The 23,748-nt window shown below is 36.9% G+C and overlaps 1 protein-coding gene across 1 annotated transcript in view; it reads right to left on the bottom strand.

The window, feature by feature from the left end:
• The window catches only part of LOC137641382 (RING finger protein 17-like), a 1,982,860-nt gene that overhangs the window by 1,071,486 nt on the left and 887,626 nt on the right, over positions 1-23,748 (bottom strand). The window contains exon 9 of the mRNA XM_068373901.1: positions 21,980-22,147. Coding sequence (XP_068230002.1) covers positions 21,980-22,147 — 168 coding nt within the window. The remainder of the gene's footprint in view (positions 1-21,979; positions 22,148-23,748) is intronic.

Raw genomic sequence — 23,748 nt, 5'->3', positions numbered from 1 at the left:
TCAGAGTCATTTAAATGGAAGTCTTCCTTAGGTGGACGAATAAGACAGAACAGTAGAAAGACATAAAAGTCTAGGTTGTCCTTTGGGTGCTGGAAGGTATCTTCCATTGTAGCCAATGGGTCCAGAAATGAAAAGCAATACACCATGAGTTTGGTGTTCTGGTGAGTTGTTAACATGTCTGGTGATATGCAACCCCACAAAGTCAAATGACTCTCTGCTACAAGAGGAAGCCAAGACCATTCAGAGCAAGTTACTCTTATTAAAAATTTTATTTTTCCTTGTTTCCTTTCCTTACTGGGCTATTATCCATGTTGGAGCCCCTGAGATTATAGCATCCTGCTTTTCCAACTACTGTAGTAGCTTAGCAAGTAGTATTAGTAGTAATAATAATAATAATAATAATAATAATAATAATAATAATAATAATAACAACAATACAATCTTCGTTGTCATTTAAATGGAAGTCTTCCTTAGGTGGAAGAATCAGATAGAATAGTAGAAAGGTGTAATGAGTGTAAGCTATTGTATTGGTGATGTTCATTTACCACTGCATACACCACACCTTGTATTCACCACTGAGAGAGAGAGAGAGAGAGAGAGAGAGAGAGAGAGAGAGAGAGAGAGAGAGAGAGAGAGAGAGAGAGAGTGTGTAATGGGTGTAGGCTACTGTAGTGGTATTGTTTATTAACCAATGTATACACCACACTTTGTATTCACCATAGGCTACTGTAGTGGTATTGTTTATTTACAACTGTATACACCACACTTTGTATTCACCACTTGAAAGAGAGAGAGAGAGAGAGAGAGAGAGAGAGAGAGAGAGAGAGAGAGAGAGAGAGAGAGAGAGAGAGAGAGATGGTGTAACGAGTGTAGGCTACTTGCTGGTGATGTTTATTTACCACTGTATACACCACACTTCGTATTCAGCACTTTTTTTTTCATCACACAATCACCACACAACATTTGCATTTACCAAACCTTGTATTCATCACACTTGATCACCAAATTATATGCATCACATTGTAGTTAATTACATTTTGCAATCACCATATTTTGTATTCAGCACACACACTTTCAACATTTTGTCACAACAATTTCATGTTTTGCTGGCCACCTCGTACATCTCCAGCCTGTGCTCCAAAATTATTTCACTCCATCCTACTAATTTGCTTAAGATCTTAGGGGCCTGGGTGGGTCCAGGGAGATACTAGTTCCCCATCATGAACACATGCTCTTTGAAGTTATTGGCAGTCAAGGAGGACCTCTTGGGCCATAATATGTCTCTGGCAGTAGAGATCGTGTTCTACAGCAGCAGACCTCGAGATGGGAATGTTATATTTGATAAACAAGTCCAACTATACATCCCTGTGCTCCAAGGGGAAAAGGTTATTTTTTTCGTGGTTTCTTTATTATGGGAATTCTTATTTTCTACTAAAAACTAAACTGAGAGAGAGAGAGAGAGAGAGAGAGAGAGAGAGAGAGAGAGAGAGAGAGAAAGAGAGAGAGAGAGCGTGTTACAAGGATATACAAGAAATTTGGATGTCTCAAAGACTTTTTAGACCTTCTGCAGAGACTCCATTTGCTCTTTGGTAGAGCAATTTCGTTTGAGCATCATTTGAGAGAATTATGATATTTAACTTACTCTTGAAATCGTTTGCCGTTTTACTGTTTACTACATCGTCTGGAATTCTATTCCATGTATTTGCTATCTTTTATGCAAAGAAATTGCCACATTGGGTAATATTGTATCTTTTCAATTCCAGTTTGTATCTGTTACTTCTGTACTGATTTGTACTAAGCGTAAATAGATTGTTGTAATAAACATTTGGTATTCCTTTAAGAATTTTGAAGGGCTATATTAACTGTCCCTTCAGTCGTCTAGTTTGAAGATAAATTAACTTCAAACGGTCCATCCTTCGTCTGTATCCAAATTGCCTTATTATTATTATTATTATTATTATTATTATTATTATTATTATTATTAGCCAAGCTACAACCATAGTTGGAAAAGCAAGATGCTATAAGCCCAAGGGCTCCAACAAAGAAAAATAGCCCAGTGAGGAAAGGAAATAAGGAAATAAATAAATTATGAGAATAAATTAACAATATATCATTCTAAAAACTGTAACAGCGTCAAAACAGATATGTCCTATATAAACTATTAACAACGTCAAAAACAGATACCGGTATATCATATATAAACAATAAAAAGACTCATGTCAGCCTGGCCAACATAAAAACATTTGCTCCAACTTTGAACTTTTGAAGTTCTACTGATTCGACTATCCGATTGGGAAGATCATTCCACAACTTGGTAACAGCTGGAATAAAACTTCTAGAATACTGTGTAGTATTGAGCCTCATGATGGAGAAGAGCTGGCTATTAGAATTAACTGCCTGCCTAGTATTACGAACAGGATAGAATTGTCCAGGGAGATCTGAATGTAAAGGATGGTCAGAGTTATGAAAAATCTTATGCAACATGCATAATGAACTAATTGAATGACGGTGCCAAAGATTAATATCTAGATCAGGAATAAGAAATTTAATACACCGTAAGTTTGTGTCCAAAAAATTAAGATGAGAATCAGCAGCTGAACACCAGACGGGAGAACAATACTCAAAACAAGGTAGAATGAAAGAATTAAAACACTTCTTCAGAATATATTGATCACCGAAAATCTTGTAAGACTTTCTCAATAAGCCAATTTTTGGTGCAATTGAAGAAGACACAGACCTAATGTGTTTCTCAAAAGTAAATTTGCTGTCAAGAATCACACCTAAAATTTTAAGTCATACAAATTTAAAGAAACATTATCAATACTGAGATCAGGATGTTGAGGAGCCACCGTCCTTGACCTACTTACAATCATACTTTTAATTTTACCTAAATCTCTATTAAGGGATTCACCAACCCCAGATCTACATTCAGGGGATGGAATTGATGCAAAGAGAGAAGCATCATCTGCATATGCAACCAGCTTGTTTTCTATGCCAAACCACATGTCAAGTGTATATAGTATGAAAAGTAATGGGCCAAGAACACTACCCTGTCGAACACCGGATATCACATTCCTATACTCACTATGGTGCCCATCAACAACTACTCTTTGAGATCTATTACTTAAAAAATCAATAATACTAAGAAACGACCCACCCACTCCCAACTGTTTCAGTTTGAAAACAAGGGCCTCATAACTAACACGGTCAAAGGCCGCACTAAAATCAAGGCCAATCATACTAACTTCCTGACCACAATCAAGGAATTTCTGTACAGCATTGGAGATTGTAAGAAGGGCATCACATGCTCCAAGGCCTTTACGAAAACCAAATTGCAAACTAGGGAATAGATGATTACCTTCAGCAAACCTATTAAGACGTTTTGCCAGAAGACGTTCAAAAACTTTAGATAATATGGGAGTTATGGAAATTGGGCGGTAATCAGTGGGACTTGAGCTACCACAAACACATTTACATAGAGAAGTAACAATACCAATTCTCCAACAAGTGCTAAAAGCTCCTCTTCTTGCTAACTTGCGCAAAATAACAGATAACTTTGGAGCTAAGACATCTGCTGTCTTTATAAAAAACAAAGGAAAAATACCATTTGGATCAACACCTCCATAAGCATCAAGGTCCATCAAGAGAGCTTTAATCTCACGAGATCGAAAAGCTAAACTATTTAGTTTAGCCTCAGGAAAACAGGAATGAGGAAGTTCAAGTTTTTCATTACTCTGTCTACTGTCAAAAACATCAGCCCAAAAGGGTTGCCTTTTCCTTTGGACAGTGAGTGACTGAGCCATCTGGTTTAAGTAAAGTAAGAACTGTTGCATCTACACCAAAGAGTGCAGATTTAAGGGTAGACCACCATTTATGTTCCTGAGTTGTACCAGAAAGTATTTCTTTTATGGTTAAATTGTACTCCTTTTCAGTTGAGGCATAAACTCTCAGAGCAAAAGCTCGAAGCCGAGTATAGTTGTTCCAGGTCAAATCTGATCTGTTACCCTTCCAAAGGTGATAGGCCTCCTGCTTCTCCAAATAAGCACGTCTACAATCATCATTGAACCACGGTTTGTACTTCACTCGGTACCTTAGCACACGAGAAGGGATACGCCTATCAATTATGTTGACTAGATTCTCATTCAAAGGGACAAAAGGATCTACACTACTATATAATTGTGACCAATTCAAGCACAAAAGATCATGCAAAATCCCATTCCAGTCTGCTTGGGATTTCATATAAATTTTACAAGAGTATGATATATCAGGGACAGGTTGCTCAGTCTTCACTACTAATCAGATCAAGGCATGATCAGATGTCCTGACTGGAGAATCAACCTTAGTAGTTATAACGCCAGGGGAGTCAGTGTATACGAGGTCCAAGCAATTACCAGACCAGTGAGTAGCTTCATTTATGATTTGCTCAGAGCCTGATTCAGAGGCAAAGTCTAAAACTCTTAAGCCATGGTGATCAGTAGGAGAGATAGAACTTAAACACTCCCTATGGTGAGCATTAAAATCACCAACAAAGACAAAAGAAGCCTTTCTGTCATCTTCTTGTATCTTATGCCATAATGGTAAGAAGACAATCGAAGATAGAATCATCTATGTCTGGATTCCGGTAGATCGAACACAAATAAAAGTTGTTATGCCTGCCACAAACTTTTATTACCTGAATCTCATGACATCCACATTGATAGCAGGACTTATGAGAAGCAGGGTACTCGGTCTTAGTGTTGGAACTAGTTTGGTGGCCCTGGCATGTACTGCTTCCAGTCTATCTATATCCTTTTGAATACTTGGTGCCCAGAATTAGACTCCAAATTCTAGAAGGGGCCTTACTAGTGACGTGTACAGCAGCACAGTCTTTATTTTTGTATTTGAATTGTCTCTTTTATGTAACCGGTTAGTTTTTGTGCTTTCTTACCAGCCTTTATGCTTTGTTTGATGAACTTCAATTCCTTACTAATAATAATACCGAGATCTTCCTCTTGATCCACACTTCCTATTTAATTATCCAGCAGTGAGTAAGCTGATTGTGGGTTACTATAACCTATGTGCATGCCTTTACATTTCCCTCAGTTGAAAGGCATTTGCCATTTTCTGAACCATTCTCCTAACTTCATTAAATACTCTCTTGAAGCTTATACATCTTCCGAGTTCGCAGCATTTATACTTAATTTACCATTGTCAGCAAATTTGGCTATTCTACTAGTTAATCCTAAATCTATTATTATTATTATTATTATTATTACTATTAATAACTCAGCTACAACCCTAGTTGGAAAAGGAAGATGCTTTAAGCCCAAGGGATCCACCAACAAAAAATAGCCCAGTGAAGAGAGGAAATATGGAAATAAATAATATTAGAAGTAATGAACAATTAAATAAAATATTTCAGAAACATTAACGACATTAACCCTGGATAGGTACGCTCCTCGGACACCCCTTTAAGGGTATACTCGGACGCGCGCGACCCCGACGCCAAAAAAAATTCTTGAAAAATCAGTTTTTGCAGTAACCTCCTTTTTTCTTTTGCCAAAAAAACTTCAATGAATGCTTAAAACAACTGTAAAGATAAATACTACTCATCTGCAGAAAAAACTATATTATAAATATTTTAAAAAATTAAGTAGAAAAAAAAGACATTACATAAAAATTCATAAAAAAAAAGTTTATACATATATACACAAATCCTTTTAGGAATTGATTCTTGAATGTTTAGGACAAATCTTGATGTATTTTGGATGAAGTCAGACCCATGGAGGTGAAGATCTGAAATGAGAAAAAAAGGGTAACTTTTTTTGGCCAAAAAAATTTGTCCAAATTTCATGAATTTTTTTGGGTACCCAAATGAAATAGGAAGTGGCTATTTTTTTTAGGGAATAAACATATGTTATCCTAAAATAGAAATATGTAAAAACATCTTCATTATTTTGTAAATTACATTTATATCAGGGGCCATATCTAAAGGTAATTTTTTGAGTACTTAGAAATTTTGTAAAAAAATACATATATTTAATATATATGATATTTATGCAGGTAAAAATATACCAAAATATCACAAATTCTATAGGGAACAAGAATATATATAGATAGGGCAACTTACGCTTCGGATATGTCCACAAAATGGCCGCCAACCACACTGACTCAGACTCCCTAATCTGCCACTTGAAATGTAGGAAGGGTATGTCAATTTCAAGGTGTTATTTACTAATCTAATTATTCTTGGATATGCATAAAAATTGTATGGTGGGTTGCTGGATAATTGTCGATTATTTTACGACTATAAAATTAAAATTCTGACCCAAAAACATTTTTTTGAAGGGAAATAAAATCGAAAAAAAATAAATGTAAAACAATATATTTTAGCTAAAAAAATTTGATGATATTCAATCAAAAAAGAAGTAAACAAAATTTTCTGACAAATAAACATCTAGAGGAATCATTACTCTGTGATAGTTCCTTAGTACGTAGTAATTTTGAAAGAAATGGGAAAAAACGAAAAAGTGGCAATCGCAGGAAAATCGAACACATACCTATATATACGCCATATCTGGCTAAGAATAAAGATAGGCATGGGTAGCCAGATCATCTAGAAACACTTTCCAACACTATAAAAATACAAGTTTTGCGACACTACTTGCCAATTCCTTACGGTAACATGACTAAGCAAAAAAATGCAAAACAAATAAAAAGGGGCACTCGCGGAAAAATGGCCAACATTCTAATATACGGCATTTCAGAAAAAAAAAATTTCAGCCACGTACTAGGCAAACCATCAAGGCTCATTTTCCGACAAATAAACATCTAAATGAATCATTACTCTGTGATAGTTCCTTAGTACGTAGTAATTTTGAAAGAAATGGGAAAAAACGAAAAAATGGCAATCACCGGAAAATCGAACACATACCTATATATACGCCATATCTGGCTAAAAAAAAGATAGGCATGGGTAGCCAGATCATCTAGAAACACTTTCCAACACTATAAAATTATAAGTTTTGCGACACTACTTGCCAATTCCTTACGGTAACATGACTAAGCAAAAAAATGCAAAACAAATAAAAAGGGGCACTCGCGGAAAAATGGCTAACATTCTAATATACGGCATTTCAGAAAAAAAAAATTCAGCCACGTGCTAGGCAAACCATCAAGGCACATTTTCAGACAAATAAACATCTAAATGAATCATTACTCTGTGATAGTTCCTTAGTACGTAGTAATTTTGAAAGAAATGGGAAAAACGAAAAAATGGCAATCACAGGAAAATCGAACACATACCTATATATACGCCATATCTGGCTAAAAAAAAAGATAGGCATGGGTAGCCAGATCATCTAGAAACACTTTCCAACACTATATTTATATATAAGTTTTGCGACACTACTTGCCAATTCCTTACGGTAACATGACTAAGCAAAAAAATGCAAAACAAATAAAAAGGGGCACTCGCGGAAAAAGGGCCATTCTAATATACGGCATTTCAGAAAAAAAAAAATTTCAGCCACGTGCTAGGCAAACCATCAAGGCACATTTTCCGACAAATAAACATATAAATGAATCATTACTCTGTGATAGTTCCTTAGTACGTAGTAATTTTGAAAGAAATGGGAAAAAACGAAAAAATGGCAATCACAGGAAAATCGAACACATACCTATATATACGCCATATCTGGCTAAAAAAAAGATAGGCATGGGTAGCCAGATCATCTAGAAACACTTTCCAACACTATAAAAATATAAGTTTTGCGACACTTCTTGCCAATTCCTTACGGTAACATGACTAAGCAAAAAAATGCAAAACAAATAAAAAGGGGCACTCGCGGAAAAATGCCCAACATTCTAATATACGGCATCTCAGATAAAAAAAAAGACATGCACGTGTTAGCCCAACCATCAAGGCACACTTTCTAACACATAAACATGAAAAAAAAATCAATAATATACGGCAATTCCTTACTACGTAGTAAATTTTTACAAATATTGAAAAAAAACATTAATTGGCAACCCCAGTTAAATACCCAATATACCAATAACTACGTCGTATCTGACAAAAACAAAGTCACGCATGGGTAGCCAGATCATCTAGACACACTTTCCAACACTAAAAAAGCAAAAGTTTTACGACACTATTTGGCAATATCTTACGGAAAAATGACTTGGCAAAAAAATTAAAAAAATTAAAAAGGGGCACTCGCGGTAAAATGGTCCTCGTGGTGATGAACGACATTTTAACTAAAAAAAAAATCATGCACATGGTAGCCAAACAATCCACCAAGACTTTCCACAACTGATAACCTATACAAGTTGCACCATTCTACGACAATTTCATAATACGTAATAACTTTGATAATTATGCAAATTACCTTAGAAGGGTAAACTCGGTCGCGCTCGACCCCGACGCGTCTCAGAAATCGGGGAAGGAGTACAGCTACAGCAATGCACATCTGGACACTACTAGAGCGTGTAGGCGAGACACCTACTGCAGGTCGATCACCCACAAATTCAGTCACGGGGGTGAGTCACGTGAGAAAAACCTCTTTTTTTTTGACGCTCGGGGTCGCGGACGACCCACCGTACCGTTCCAGGGTTAAAACAGATATTTTATACAAAAAAAAAGACGTATGCCAACCTGTTCAACAAAAAAAAAAAAAAAATTGCTGCCAGTTTGAAATTTCAAGTTCTACTGATTCTACTACCCAACCTAGCCACCAATGGGTGCCGGTCCCAAGCCCAGATACATAGGGTGGGTTGGTGTCAGGAAGGGCATCCGGCGGTAAAACCCTGTGCCAAAACCTTAAATGGAATGAGCCGAAATAGGGAAAGGTAATACTAGGGCGTACTCCGTAAACGACGCACAGAGACATCGCCCTAACTCTGTAATAAAGCGAGGGCTACTGCATCGGGAGCGGGTGCAGCTAAAGAAGCGAGCTCACTTTGGACTCAGAATATGTCAGCTTAATGTTGGGTCCATGACTGGGAGAGGTAGAGAAGTGGCTGACTTGATGAGGGAAAAGAGAGTAGATGCTATGTGTGTGCAGGAAACACGATGGAAGGGAGATAAAGCTAAAGAGTTGGGTGATGGATATAAGCTATATTATAGTGGAGCAAATAAATAAGGTAGGAATGGAGTTGGCATAGTACTGTCTGGTGAGCTGAAAAATGCGGTGATAGAGGTGCATAGAAAGAATGGCCGTATCATCAGATTGAATATGTGTTGTGGAGGAGAGATTCTGAATATTATAAGTGCATATGCACCTCAAGTTGGTTGCACAGAAGAGAAGAAGGGAAATTTCTGGAGAGACATGGATGGAGTAATGCAAGAACTGGAAGAACAGGAGGGACATAGTGGGGGCAGATTTCAATGGCCATGTTGGAAGTGAGAATGAAGCAATTGGCCGGGTGCATGGGGGCAATGCAATTGGGGGGAGAAACCCAGAAGGAGAGAGTGTAGTGGACTTTGCTGTGTCATTTGACATGGCAAAAGTAAACACATTCTTTAAGAAGAAAAGGGAACACCTAATAACTTATAGGAGTGGGGCAAGATGCTCCCAGATAGACTACTTACTGTATAAAAGGATAAAGCTAGTGGAGGTCAAGAACTGCAAGGTTATCACAGGTGACCATGTAACCCCCCAACACAGACTGCTATGTATGGACTTAGGCCTAAAAAGGGAAAGAAAAGCTAAAGCTAAAGGGATAAGGAAAATTAAATGGTACAAACTAGGGAGCGAAGGAGATAAGATGAGAGTTTAAGAGAAGGGTTTTGGAGGATATTGATATAAGAATTGAAGATGTTCAAGACTGGTGGACACGAAATGCAGCAGTAATGAGAAGGCATGGAAAGGAGCTGCTAGGAGAGACATCTGGTATCATATGGGAAGAAAAGGAGAGTTGGTGGTGGAGTGAAGAAATTGAGAAAGTTGTAAAAGATAAGGAGGCAAAGAAGAGATGGGAAGAGTCACAGTCAGGGGAAGACAGAGAGAGGTTCAGAGAGAAAACCAAGGTGGTGAAGAAGGTAGTAGCCCAAGCTAAAGCTATGGCATATGATGATGTGTATAATGAGCTGGGGACAAAGGAAGGATTAAACAAGATGATCAAGCTATCAAAGACTAGAAATAAGAGCACCAAAGATATTACACGCATCAAACAAATAAAAGATCAAGATGGTGTAGTACTTAGAAAGGAGGAAGACATTATAAAGAGGTGGAAAGAATATTTTGAACAGCTGTTAAATGAACAAAATAATAGGAAGATGAAGAATGGGAAGGCAACTGGACCAGACATGATTCCTGTGGAGGCATGGGAAGTATTAGGAGATGAAGGAGTGGATATACTGTACTATCTCATGATAAAGATTTTTGAGCAGGAAAAGATACCAAATGAGTGGCGTGGAAGTATATTGATCCCAATCTTCAAAGGGAAAGGCGATGTCCAAGAGTGTGGGAATTACAGAGGTATTAAATTGATGTCCCACACTTTGAAGATACTGGAAAGGATGATAGATGCCAGACTAAGAGAAGAAGTAGAAATAGGTAAAGAACAGATGGGATTCATGAAAGGGAGGGGAACAACAGATGGTGTATTTTGTCTGAGGCAACTAATGGAGAAATTCCGGGAAAAGCAAAGAGACCTGCATGTGGTATTCATTGACCTTGAAAAAGCTTATGACCGAGTCCCAAGACAAGAGGTATGGAGGAGTCTGAGGAAGAGGAGGGTGCCAGAGAAGTACGTTCAACTGATACAAGAGATGTACTGTAATGTATTTACTAGAGTGAGGAGCAGTGCTGGGGAGACCGAGGGTTTTGAGGTGAGAGTAGGATTACACCAAGGGTCGGCTCTGAGCCCATTCATCTTTAACATAGTGATGGACGTTTTAATAGAAGAGGCAAGGAAGGCAGTACCATGGAACATATTGTATGCAGATGATATTGTTCTGTGCGCAGAGAGCAGGGAAGATCTGGAAAGGAAATTGAAAAGATGGAGGCAAGTACTGGAGGACAGAGGAATGAGAATAAGTAGATCTAAGACAAAATATATGTGTACCACCAGTGAGGGGGATGATAGAGAACGTATTCATCTTAGGGGAGAACAGATAAAGAGAGTTGATAAGTTTAAGTATTTGGGATCCTTTGTTAACGCTGGAGGAGGTATGGAAGATGAAGTTAAACATCGGGGACAGGCAGGCTGGAACAATTAGAGAGCGGCCTCAAGATTTCTTTGTGACAAAAGAATACCACTGAGATTAAAAGGAAAATTTCATAAAACATTGGTAAGAACAGCAATGCTGTATGGAACGGAAACAGCAAGCATGAGGAAGACAGAGGAGAAGAAGATGGATGTGGCAGAAATGAGAATGCCTAGGTGGATGTCTGGGGTGACAAGAGAGGATCAGATAAAAAATGACTACATAAGGGGGTCGACAAAGATGGTGGAAATATCAAAGAAAGTGCAGGAAGGTCGGCTGGATGGTATGGACACCTGATGAGGAGATGAGGACCACGTTGGGAGACATACTATGGAGATGGGAGGTTCAAGGAAGAAGAAGAAGAGGGAGACCAAGAAAGAGATGGAGGGACTGTGTGAGAGGAGACTTACAGGAGAAGGGGATTGATGAGGCAGAAGCGCAGAATAGAAAAAGATGGAAACGGCTCATCCGCAATGGCGACCCCATATAAAAATGGGAACCAGCTGGGAAGAAGACTGATTCAACTACCCGATTAGGGAGTTCATTCTACAACGTGGTCACAGCTGGAATAAAATTTCTAGTATACTGTGTAGTATTGAGCCTCATGATGGAGAGGGCCTGACTATTAGAGTTAACTGCATGTCTAGTATTACGAACAAGATGGAAATGTCCGGGATGATCTGAGTGTAAAGGATGGTCAGAATTATGAAAAATCTTATGCAAACATGCATAATGAACTAATTGAACGACGGTGCTAGAGATTAATGTCTAGATCAGGAATATTAAATTTAATAGACTGTCAGTTCCTGTCCAACAAATTAAGATGAGAATCAGCAGCTGAAGACCAGACAGGAGAACAATACTCGGAACAAGGTAGAATGAAAGAACAAAAACACTTCTTCAGAATAGATTGATCACCGAAAATCTTAAAGAGACTTTCTCAATAAGCCAATTTTTTGTACATTTCAAGAAGAGACAGACAATGTGTTTCTCAAAAGTAAATTTGCTGTCGAGAATTACACCTAAAATTTTATAAGTCACACAAAGTTAAAGAAACATTATCTATGATGAGATCCAGATGTTCAGGAGCCACTGTCCTTGACCTACTTACAATCATACATTGAGTTTTGTTAGAATTCAACTTCAGGCCCCATAATTTGCACCATACACTAATTTTAGCTAGATCACTATTAAGGGATTCAACAACCTCAGATCTACATTCAGGATATGGAATCGATGCAAAGAGAGTAGCATCATCTGCATATGCAACAGGCTTGTTTTCTAGGCCAAACTGCATATGTGTATATACAGTAGTATGAAAATTAATAGGCCAAGAACACTACCCTGAGGAACACCAGATATATTCCTATTATACTTACTATGGTGCCCATCAACAACAACTTCTTGCGATCTAATACTTAAAAATTCAATAATGATGTTAAGAGACGACCCATTTACTCTTAACTGTTTGAGTTTGAAAACAAGGGCCTTGTGATTAACACAGCTAAAGGCAGCACTAAAATTAAGGCCAATCATAAGAACTTCCTGACCACAATCAAGGAATTTCTGTACAGCATTGGAGATTATAAGAAGGGCATCACATGCTCCATGGCCTTTACGAAAAAAAAAAATGGCCATCTAGGGAACAGATGATTACCTTCAGCAAACCTATTAAGACGTTTTGCCAAAAGACATTCAAAAACTTTATATAATATGGGAGTCATGGATATTGGGTGATAATCAGTTGGACTTGAGCTACCACAAACACATATACATAGTGGAGTAACATTACCAATTCTCCAACAAGTGCTAAAAGCTCCTCTTCTTCCTAACTTGCACAAAATAACAGAACTTTGGAGCTAAAAAATCTGCAGTCTTTATAAAAAAAACCTCCATATGCATCAAGATCTATCAAGAGAGCTTTAATTTCATGAGATCAAAAAGCTGAACTAGTTACTTTAGCCTCAAGAAAACAGGAAAGAGGAAGTTCGAGTTTCTCATTACTATGCTTGCTATCAAATACATCAGCCAATAGGGTTGCCTTTTCCTTTGCACAGTGAGTGACAGAGCTATCTGGTTTAAGTAGAGGAGGAACTGTTGTATCTACACCAAAGAGTGCAGATTAAAGGGTAGTCCACCACTTAGGCTCCTGGGTTGTACCAGAAGTGGTTTCTTTTATGGTTAAATTGTATTAATTTCTAGTTGAAGCATAAACTCTCTGAGCAAAAGCTCTAAGCTGAGTATACTTATATTCCAAGTCACATCTGATCTGTTACCCTTCCAAAAAGGATAGGCTTGCTGCTCCTCCAAATAAGCACGTCTACAATCATCATTAAACCATGGTTTGTCCTTCACTTGGTACTAGACCACACGAGAAGGGATACACCTATCAATATGTTGATTAGATTCTCATTCAAAGGGACAACAGGATCTACACTACTATACAAATGTGACCAATTCAAGGCCCAAAGATCATGCAAAATCCCATTCTAGTTGGCTTGAGATTTCATATAAATCTTACACGGGTATGATACATCAGGGACAGGCTGCTCAGTCTTCACCACTCCTGAAATTAAGGCATGATCAGATGTCCCAACTGGAGCACCAACCTTACTTATAACGCCAGGGGAGTCAGTGTATATGAGGCCCAAGCAGTTACCGGACAGGTAAGTAGCTTCACTTATGATTTGTTATCAGCCTGATTCAGAGGCAAAGTCTAAACCTCTAAACCTCTAATCGGTAGGAAATACAGAATTTAACCACTCTCTCTGGTGAGTATTGAAATCACCAAAAAAGACAAGAGAGACCTTTCTATCATCTTCTTGTATCTTAGCAATAATGGTAAGAAGATAATTGAAAATAGAATCCTTCATGTCTGGATTCTGGTAAATCGACCACATATAGAGGTTGTTATGCCACCCACAAACTTTTATTACCTGAATCCCATGGCATAACATTCACAGCAGGACTTATGAGAAGCAGGGTATTCAGTCTTAATATATACAGCCATTCCCCTGGCCCTAGGGATGGCATTGCGTTTCAACAGTATTGGTTCTTAAAACCCGTTAAAAAGAGCTCAGATGAGCGCCTAATATTAGAAACTAAAGTTTCTGAGCACAAAAGAATATCCTACCATCTAGACGCACCTGTAAGGTCTTGAATATTCAAATGAAAACCACAATGTTGCAATACAGTAGACAAAATTGACAAAATCTAGAACGTACTGGTCCCGGATTTCGCTCGATGTCTACAGAAAGCATAAGAATTAATGGTAATAAAAAAAGATACATCAGACTTAAAAACTAAATCAATATGAATGATAACAAAAATAACACGTACAGAAATATAAATAAAGTGATTGATAAAAACCACAGACTATAGAAAAAAGTCAGAAAAACTGGTCAACATGGAGGAACCGATACACCATGCTAAGCTAAATAACCTCCAAGATAGCCACTCCAACTGAAAGGAAGACAGTAAGGATGGTTTTGAAAAGAAAAAGAATCAAATAAGGAAAAGACGACCTCTTGATATACCACCAGGAATCCATGGCCTTTCTATTAAGCCTGCCCTACACACAATTTAAAATACAAGAGGAAGAAAAAAAATAAGATAGAATAGTGTGCCCAAGTGTACCCTCAAGCAAGAGAACTCTAACCAAGACAGTGGAAGACCCTGGTACAGAGGCTATGGCACTACCCAAGATAAGAGAACAATGGTTTAATTTAGGAGTGTCCTAGAAAAGCTGCTTACCATTGTTAAAGTCTCTCTTCTACCCTTACCACGAGGAAAGTGGCCACTGAACAATTACAGTGCAGAAGTTAACCTCTTGAGTGAAGAAGAATTGTTTGATAATCAGTGTTGTCAGTTGTATGATGACAGAGGAGAATCTGTAAATAATGGACCAGACTATTCAGTAAATGTGTAGGTAAAGGGAAAGTGAACTGTAACCAGAAACAAAAATCCAATGTATTACTGTCTGGCCAGTCAAAGGATCCAATAACACTCTAGTGGTAGTATCTCATTGAGTGAATGGTGCCCTAGTCAACCTACTACCTACCAAATGTCCTTAGTGTAGATCAGAAATAGTAATGGGCCAAGGACGGATCTTTGAGGTACTCCGCTTGTAATAGCTGCCCACTCTGAAGCTTCTCCATTAATTACAACTCTGTTTTCTGTTTGTTAGCCAATCTTTGATCCATTCAGCTAGCTCGTCAATGATGTTTAGTGCTCTAATTTTGACCATTGATTTTTTATGAGGAACTTTATCAAATGTTTTTTAAAAGTCTAGGTATATGATGTCTAATTCCTTTCTTTGGTCATAACTGCTAAACATATAAACATTTCCAAAAGATTTGTCAAACATGATATGGCTGTCTATCAGAAGATTGTATTTTTCTAAATGTTCAACTACTTTATCTACTATAATTCATTCAAAAATTTTGCAAGGCACTGAAGTTTGACACAGATCTATAGTTGCCAGGTTCTTCTTTTGGTCCCTTCTCTTAGATTGGAGGGACATTGCCTAGTTTCCATCCTTTTGGTGCCTTTCTTTCGTTGGCTGTCTTAGCCCTTTTATTTTCTTCTCGACATCATCCATGCTAAAGGAGATTCTATTTAATGTTTGTGGCCCTTTATATTTGATAGCTGGATCGGGGAGGGTCGTTGATTGATCACTAGTTAATACAGTTCTGAAATATGCATTCATCAGTTCAGCTTTTTCCAAATCATATGTTTTACGGTTACCCTTCGAGTCTCTTAATGGGTTAATGCTGTTTTTGATTGGTTTTCTACTGATTACATATGCAAAAAAAAATCTAGCTGAAGCCACTCTTTTCTCTTCGTTGATCTTGGCTCTTCTAACTAATTTATCTACTTTTTGGCTTAACTTCTTGTGCTTAGAAATTCTAAGGATTGAAGACTGTGGACCAATTGATTTATTTTTCGCGTGTCTACTTATTGTATTCTCTATTTCTCTGTTAAACCACTTAGGTTATGGAGTTCCATTTAGTAAAAGCTTTTTATGCAGTATACATTTAGCCCTTTTTTCTTTATATATTTATACAATGGAGTCCCATTGTGCATCTTTGTTCCCTGTTTCACCAAATTCTGAATTTTTGGTGTATTGCTTTAGTTTTATCCAGTTACTTTCCATGAAGTCTACCTTTTAATAATTTTCCTTTCTTTTAGGTGAAGATTGATTGAATGATTGATTTGAAGTTCTATGGCATCCTGACATCGAAGGTCATTGACGCCGATATTGTTTATTATAAATAAAGACAAAAAGAATATTCAATCAAAACCAGAAAAGTAAATATGTTATAAACGGTAAATAGAATTAAGAAGACCTGCTTCCGATATAAATTTAAAAATGTCACTAGCATTGTACTCTTGGCAAGGATGAACCTGCCACCTTACACAGAGCATTAAACATATATCTATTCCTTTCTGTACTATAAGGGGGGCATTCATTCAACAAATGCCTCACTGTTAAGGGTATCAAACAGTCATCGCAATATAGCTGGTGTTGGCCAGCCAGGAGAAACTCGAGAGTCACCCGAGTGTGACCAATGCGGAGACGACAAAGAGTAGGCTCCCATTTCCAGGGCATCCCATTATACCTCCAAGGGGATATAACAATCCTAATTTCTCTCATCTTATTTCCGGTTAACCAATCCCAATGCTGTTGCCAATTGTTATAAATAGAATTCTAAATTACTGGTAAAAATCATTACAAAATATGGGATACCTTCTTGGTAGTAACTTGGATGAAGCATGCTTTGCCAGTAAATCTGCCTCTTCATTTCCAAATCCACCTACAGTATGTGTGTTGGAATCCGGAAAAATCGTACTGTTATACCTTTTAGGACAATGATTAAAAGCCACTCATAAATCTTTAAAACTAAAGGGTTATTAGAGTTAAAACCTTCTAAGGCGTGAAGGACACTTCTTGAATCACTATAAATGGCAAAATTGCCCTCCTTTTCCAACGCTATTTTCTCAATAGCGGTTAGTATGCCATATAATTCAGCAGTAAATATGGAAGTTATTGGAGGAAGCGCACTTCTACAGTTAAAACAACTACTTTATACTCCAAATTCAATGTGAGCATCATATTTACAGCCATTAATCAATGTATAAAAAAGTTTAATCCCAATGTTGTTCAACATGTTTTATAAAAAGAAACCTAGCTTCTAATTTAGTCATGTTTTTTTTTAACACCAATTAAATATTTACAAAAAGATATCTCTGGTACTTTCCACGGAGGGACTGATGATATCCTAAATGGATGCACCTTACTTCTAATTATATCAAAACTGTTTAATAATTGTTTCACCCGAAAGCCATAAGGTTGAGGATATCTTGGGTGCAATTCAAAGTATGTTGAGTGCCTTACAAGGCTTGCAGTCTGAAAGGCTAAAAATTAGAAAGTCTTTGCAACCTAAACCAATACTGAATAATAGAAGACATTTGGTAATGGTCTAAAAGTAACTCTCCAGCATCAACAAGGAGACTTAGGATAGGTGAGGTTCTAAACACTACTGTGGACAATCTAATACCAGCATATGTACTGAATCTAACATCTTTAATCAGCTTGGGGTGGCTGGGGAGTATAATTCACACCCATAAATTTTGAAAAAAAATTGAAGCCTTGCATAATTTTAAAATAGTTTTACGGTCTTCCTCCCCCCATACGATATATGGGACAATACTTTTAAAAGCTTCAAAACCTCAAGACATTCAGCTTTTAATACCTTCGAATGTGGAACCCATGTCAACCTACAATCGAAAATCAATCCTAAAAATTTAGCTTCACCTACACATGGGATCCGCTGACCTTACAAGAATATATCCGGATCTGGATGTACTCCCCGGATACAACAGAAATGGACAACAAATGTTTTACTTGTCGAGAACTTAAATCCATCCATTTCAGCCCAGTGGATAATTTTATCAATTGAGAGTTCTAGTTTTTTATCAACCATTACCATTCTAGCTTCAGCAAATGATATGGAGAGATCATCTAAAAATAGTGTTGAGAGAACATCCCAGGTTAGGACTGCGGATATCCCATTAATTGCTAGTGCAAACAAGGCTACACTCACCACACTCCCTTGAGGAACTCACTCTTCCTGACATTTACTCTCTAACTGAAATTCCATCACTCTCACTTGAAAAAATCTATGTGAAAGAAATGACTGAATAAACAGTGGTAGCTCTCATCATACACCCAATTCATGAATGGTTTTAAGTGCACCATATCTCCATGTAGTATGATATGGTGCTGTTAGAAGGCAAAGACTTCTGAATAGAGGACTCAAGTCGCATCAACATATCAGTCGTTAAGTGCATTTTTCTGAATTGTCATTGAATAGGTAACAAAATACCCTTCTTTTCTAGTTACCACATCAGTCTTGCATTGACCATCTTCTCCATGATTTTACATTAACAAGATGTCAATGCAATAGGTCAGTAGTTTGCTACTAAAAACTTGTCCTTACTGGGTTTTAAAAAGCCTAAAATAATGGCTAGTTCCCAAACACTTGGATAACTATGATCATACCATAATCTATTATTAATGATTAAAATAAATAACTTTGTATCAAAAGGTACATGTTTAATCATTGCATATGGAATTCCATTAGGTCCAAGGGATGTATTGTTACAAGCAGCAAGTGCGGAATCAAATTCTCTTTTGGTGAAAGGAGAATTATACAACTCTTCCCTTCCTGTTGCAAAATTTAAAATTTTCTTTTCTTCAACGCTCCTCTACTGGTGACCAGGATCTGCTACACACTTGCATGATACATTTGAAAAATGATCAGCTAAAATCATTTGGTTCAGTCATATACTGACCATTCAACTTCAACACTGGTGGTGATTGATTGATTGATTTAAAGCTTTCACGCATCCCTACATCTTAAGTCATTGATGCCAAAACCATTTATTTTATATAAAAATAAAATTTTCAATTAAAACCATAAAAGATGAATGTCATTATAGATGTTAAATAGTTTTCAGAAGACCTGCTTCTGGAATAAATCTAAAAATGCCGCTCGCATAGTAGGACACATTATGTCCAAGAATCTTGGCAAGGATGAACCTGCCACCCTCACCCCGAGCCTCATTCTTAAGTTATTATAATTGGGATTCGGTCAACAAATGCTTCACTGTTAAAGGTACTAAACTGTCGTCGCAATACTGTTGGTGTTTGCCCTTCAGCAGAAACTCGTGTGTCAATCGAGTGTGACAGAGACGACAAAGAGTCGTCTCCCATTTTCGGGGCATCATGTCATACTGCCAAAGAAATATGACATTTGTTACTTTTCTCATTTTATTGCCATCTAGACTATCCCAGTGCTGTTGCCAACTATTACAAAACAATTTCTTGATGTTAGGTAGAAAATCAATACATGGAATGGGATACCTTCTTGGTACAAACTCGGATGCCGCATTCTTCACCGGTAAATTTGCCTTCTCCTTCCCACACACACCTACATGTGCTTGAACCCAACAAAATCTAACCATTGTAGCTCTGTCCAATAATAAAAAGCCATTCTAAAATCTTTAAAACTAGTGGGTTACAAAAATTAAAACCTTATTAAGCTTGAAGAACACTCCTTGTATCATTAAAAATTGTAAAATTACTCTCCTTCCCCAACCCTATTTTATCAATGGCGGTTAGCATGCCATACAGTTCGGCAGTAAATATGGAAGCTGTTAGAGGAAGTGCAACTCTATAATTAAAATCATTACCATGTACTCCAAATCCAACACCAGCATCAGATTTGGAGCCATCAGTATAAAAGTCGATCCCCTATGTTCTACAACGTGTTCCATAAAAAGAGACCTGGATTCTAAGTCATATTCTTTCTAACTCCAGAAAAGTATCAATAAAAATATACCGCGCGGTAATTTCCATGGAGGAGTTGATGTTTCTCCCGAAAGCCATAAGGTTGAGGGTGCAACTCAAATTATGTTGAGTTCCTTACAAGGCTTGCAGTCTGAAAGGCTAAAGAATTAGGGAGTCTTTAAACCAATACCGAATAATAGAAAACAATCGGTAAAGGTCTAGAAGTAACTCTCCAGCATCAACAAGGAGACTTGGGATAGGTGAGTTTCTAAACGCTCCTGTGGCCATTCTAATACCGGCATGATGTATTGAATCTATTATTTTTAACTGACTTGGGGTGGCTGAAGAGTATATTTCACATCCACAACTAGTTTTGGAAAAAAATCAAGGCCTTGTATAATTTTAAAATAGTATTGCCGTAAGCAACCCCCCTCCCCCGGATGTATGGGACAATACTTTTATAAGATTCAGAGCCTCAAGATATTTAGCTTTTAATGCTTTTAAGTGAGAAACCCATGTTAGCCTACAATCAAATATCAAACCTAAAAATTTAGCTTTACTTACACATGGGATATGTTGAACTTCAATGTATATATCCAGGTCTGGATGTACTCCCTGGATATGACAGAAATGGACACTAGTAGTTTTACTTGTCGAGAACTTAAATCTATTCATATCAGCCCACTAAGATGTCAATGCAATAGGTCGGCAGTTTGCTGCTAAAAACTTGTCCTTACCGTGTTTTAAAAAGGCTAAAATAATGGCTAGTTCCCAAACACTTGGATAACTATGATCTTGCCATATTCTATTAATAATGCTTAAAATAAATAACTTTGTATTAAAATGTACATGTTTAATCATTGCATAGGTAATTCCATCGGGTCCAGCGGGTGTACTGTTACAATTAGTAAGAGTGAGTCGGAGCGGAATCAAATTCTCTTTCAGTAAAAGGAGAATTATATGACTCTTCCTTTCCTGTAACAAAACTTAAAATTTTCTTCTCGTTGCTCCTATACTAGTGACCAGGAGATCCTTCACACTTGCACGATACATTTGAAAAATGTTCGGCCAGGGCATTGCTGACATCATTTGCTTCAATCACATACTGACTGTTCACCTTCAACACTGGTAAATTTGCCGGCAATTTTTTTTTTTTCTCCACACAGCATTTACATGAAATTTTTCTTTAGAAGCAATTCTTTGCCAATACTACTTGTGCTAACTTTCACTTGAACACTGCTACTACTATCCCAAACATCCAGAAGCCCTGTCATACTTTTGTCCCTTGGTATGATATCAGAAACAACCTTAGGGATTCTGATTTTATGCTTGAAGAATATTCAATATATTTTAGAACAGAACCTGAATGTTTTCAGCCAAAAATATTAAAATAATAATGCAATCGACAGACAGGCATAGTTAAGTATAAAGTTGACATGTGCAAGACTTACATTAAATCCAAGGCCAGATGAGTCCCTTGTGTATTACCAATGATGTTTCCCCGCATTCATGAGCCAATCTCAATCACCAACACACTAGCATAAAAGAAACTCCACAATCTACTACGTAAAATTGTCGCGATTTAAAACAAATACAATAATACCAAACAAAGAATACATTCAATGGTTTCAACGGAATTACAAATGGCCGGAAATTCAATATGTTCAATCGTGCCAAAAGGGTTAATTGAGGATAATTGCTGGTGTAAGATTCTCTGGTATTAAATTACTAAATAAGGTGACTTACACTTCATTCAAATATAAGTACAGAATTTGTGTCCTATTCTTTCAAAAACAAAAGACCAGTCATCAGTTCTTAAGCAGATCGCCTAACATGAAATTAGCCAAAGTGAAGGGTCCAGAGCACCTACTACAAATCTGAACATCGTCACTTCCTATGATAAATAAAACAACTGAATATAATTTTTTCCTTACTTCCTTCAGCAAGTCATCTTGAAGATGGTTACTGGAATTGTAGAGTTTTGACAGAATAGAGTCTTCTTTCAACTGCAAAATACCATGCAAACGTTGCATAAATGTTTGAACCCTAGAGAATTCATGCTCTCTATACTGTAAGGCTTTCTGCCGAAGTGTATGGCACAGCTGAAAAAAAATTAAAATGGTTCGTCATGAAGTTGAACAGCAATAAATATATAAAACAAGAAATTACAAATAGGCTAGTAATTAATGGCTATTATTTGTTAATAAAGATTCTTCAGAACTGCCATGTGCATTGAGCCTCATTACAATATCATCATCAAATGTTATAAAAAAAAATTTACCTACATAACTGCATAGAAACCTGAATTGCTCATATAAATTCCTGAAAACTTTAAAAATTTTTTTTATTCAAGTTAGTCATGCACAGCGGCATCATTTTACATTAGTTGATTAAATTGTCCAATTTTACTTGTAAAATCAGTACAAGATATTGTCAGCATAAAATTAGAATTGTTTTTATTACTTTAGTTCATCAACGTGCAGAACTATAGGTTAAGTAAACGGGCCAAGATTTTAAAAATAAGACTACACGACTGACTACTTCAAAATTATGATAAACTAAATTAAACAATTATAAATTAATTCACTTAAGTATTGCTCTGAAAATTCAAAGCCACATTTGTGTCGTGAAAAGTTATCAAGGTGCAAAAAAATTACGATAATACATCAACACAGTTATAATTTTATAAATACACCAATAGCTTGGGGTCAAGAAATGTTGCAATCATCCGATGTTTATTGATTCATTGATTTGGGGTTTTCTGGCATCCTGACATCTAAGGTCATTGACGTTGATATGGTTTATTGTAAATAAAAATAAAAAAATAAATAAAAGAATATTTAATCCATAAAAGTAACGATGTCATTTTAAAAGTTAAATATCTTTCAGAAGACCTGCTTCTGATATAAAGCTAAAAATACCACTAGCATGGTAGGACACATCATGTCCAAGGCTCTTAGGAAGGATGAACCTGCCATCCTAACCTCGAGCCTCAAACAGATATCTATTTCTTTCACTACTATAACTGGGGCATTCAGTCAACAATGACCCCTTTTTTTATTGAAAGCTAGAGATTGATTGATTGATTGATTGATTTGAGGTTTTCTGGCATCCTGACATCTAAGGTCATTGACGCTGATGATGTTAATTGTAAAATAAAAAAATAAAAGAATATTCAATTAAACCCCAAAAAGAAAAGATGTCATTTCAAAATTTAAATATCTTTAAGAAGACCTGCTTCTGAAAAAAAGCTAAAAATACCACTCGCATGATAGGACATATCATGTCCAAAAATCTTGGCAAGGATGACCCTGCCATGCTTACCTCGTGCATCAAACACACATCTATTTCTCTCACTACTCTATGCGAGGCATTCAGTTAACAAATACCTCACTGTTAATGGTACCAAACAATCGTCGCAATATGGTTGATGTTGGCCAGCCAGCAAAAACTAATGTCATACAAGTGTAACCAATGCAGAGACGACGCGAGTAGTCTCCCACTTTCAGGGCATCCCATAATATCGCCAAGGGTTTACTAATTTCTCTAATCTTATTTTCAACTAAACTATCCCAATGTTGTTGCCGATTATTATAAATAAAATTCTTAATTGTAGGTAAAAAATCATTACAAAGAATGGGATACGTTCTTGGTAGCAACTCAGCTGCAGCATTTTTTGCCAGCGAATAAGCCTTCTCATTTC

The sequence above is a fragment of the Palaemon carinicauda genome, chromosome 5 (genome assembly GCF_036898095.1).
Source record: "Palaemon carinicauda isolate YSFRI2023 chromosome 5, ASM3689809v2, whole genome shotgun sequence".
Classification (NCBI taxonomy): domain Eukaryota; kingdom Metazoa; phylum Arthropoda; class Malacostraca; order Decapoda; family Palaemonidae; genus Palaemon; species Palaemon carinicauda.
This window is presented reverse-complemented; position numbering and strand designations above follow the sequence as displayed.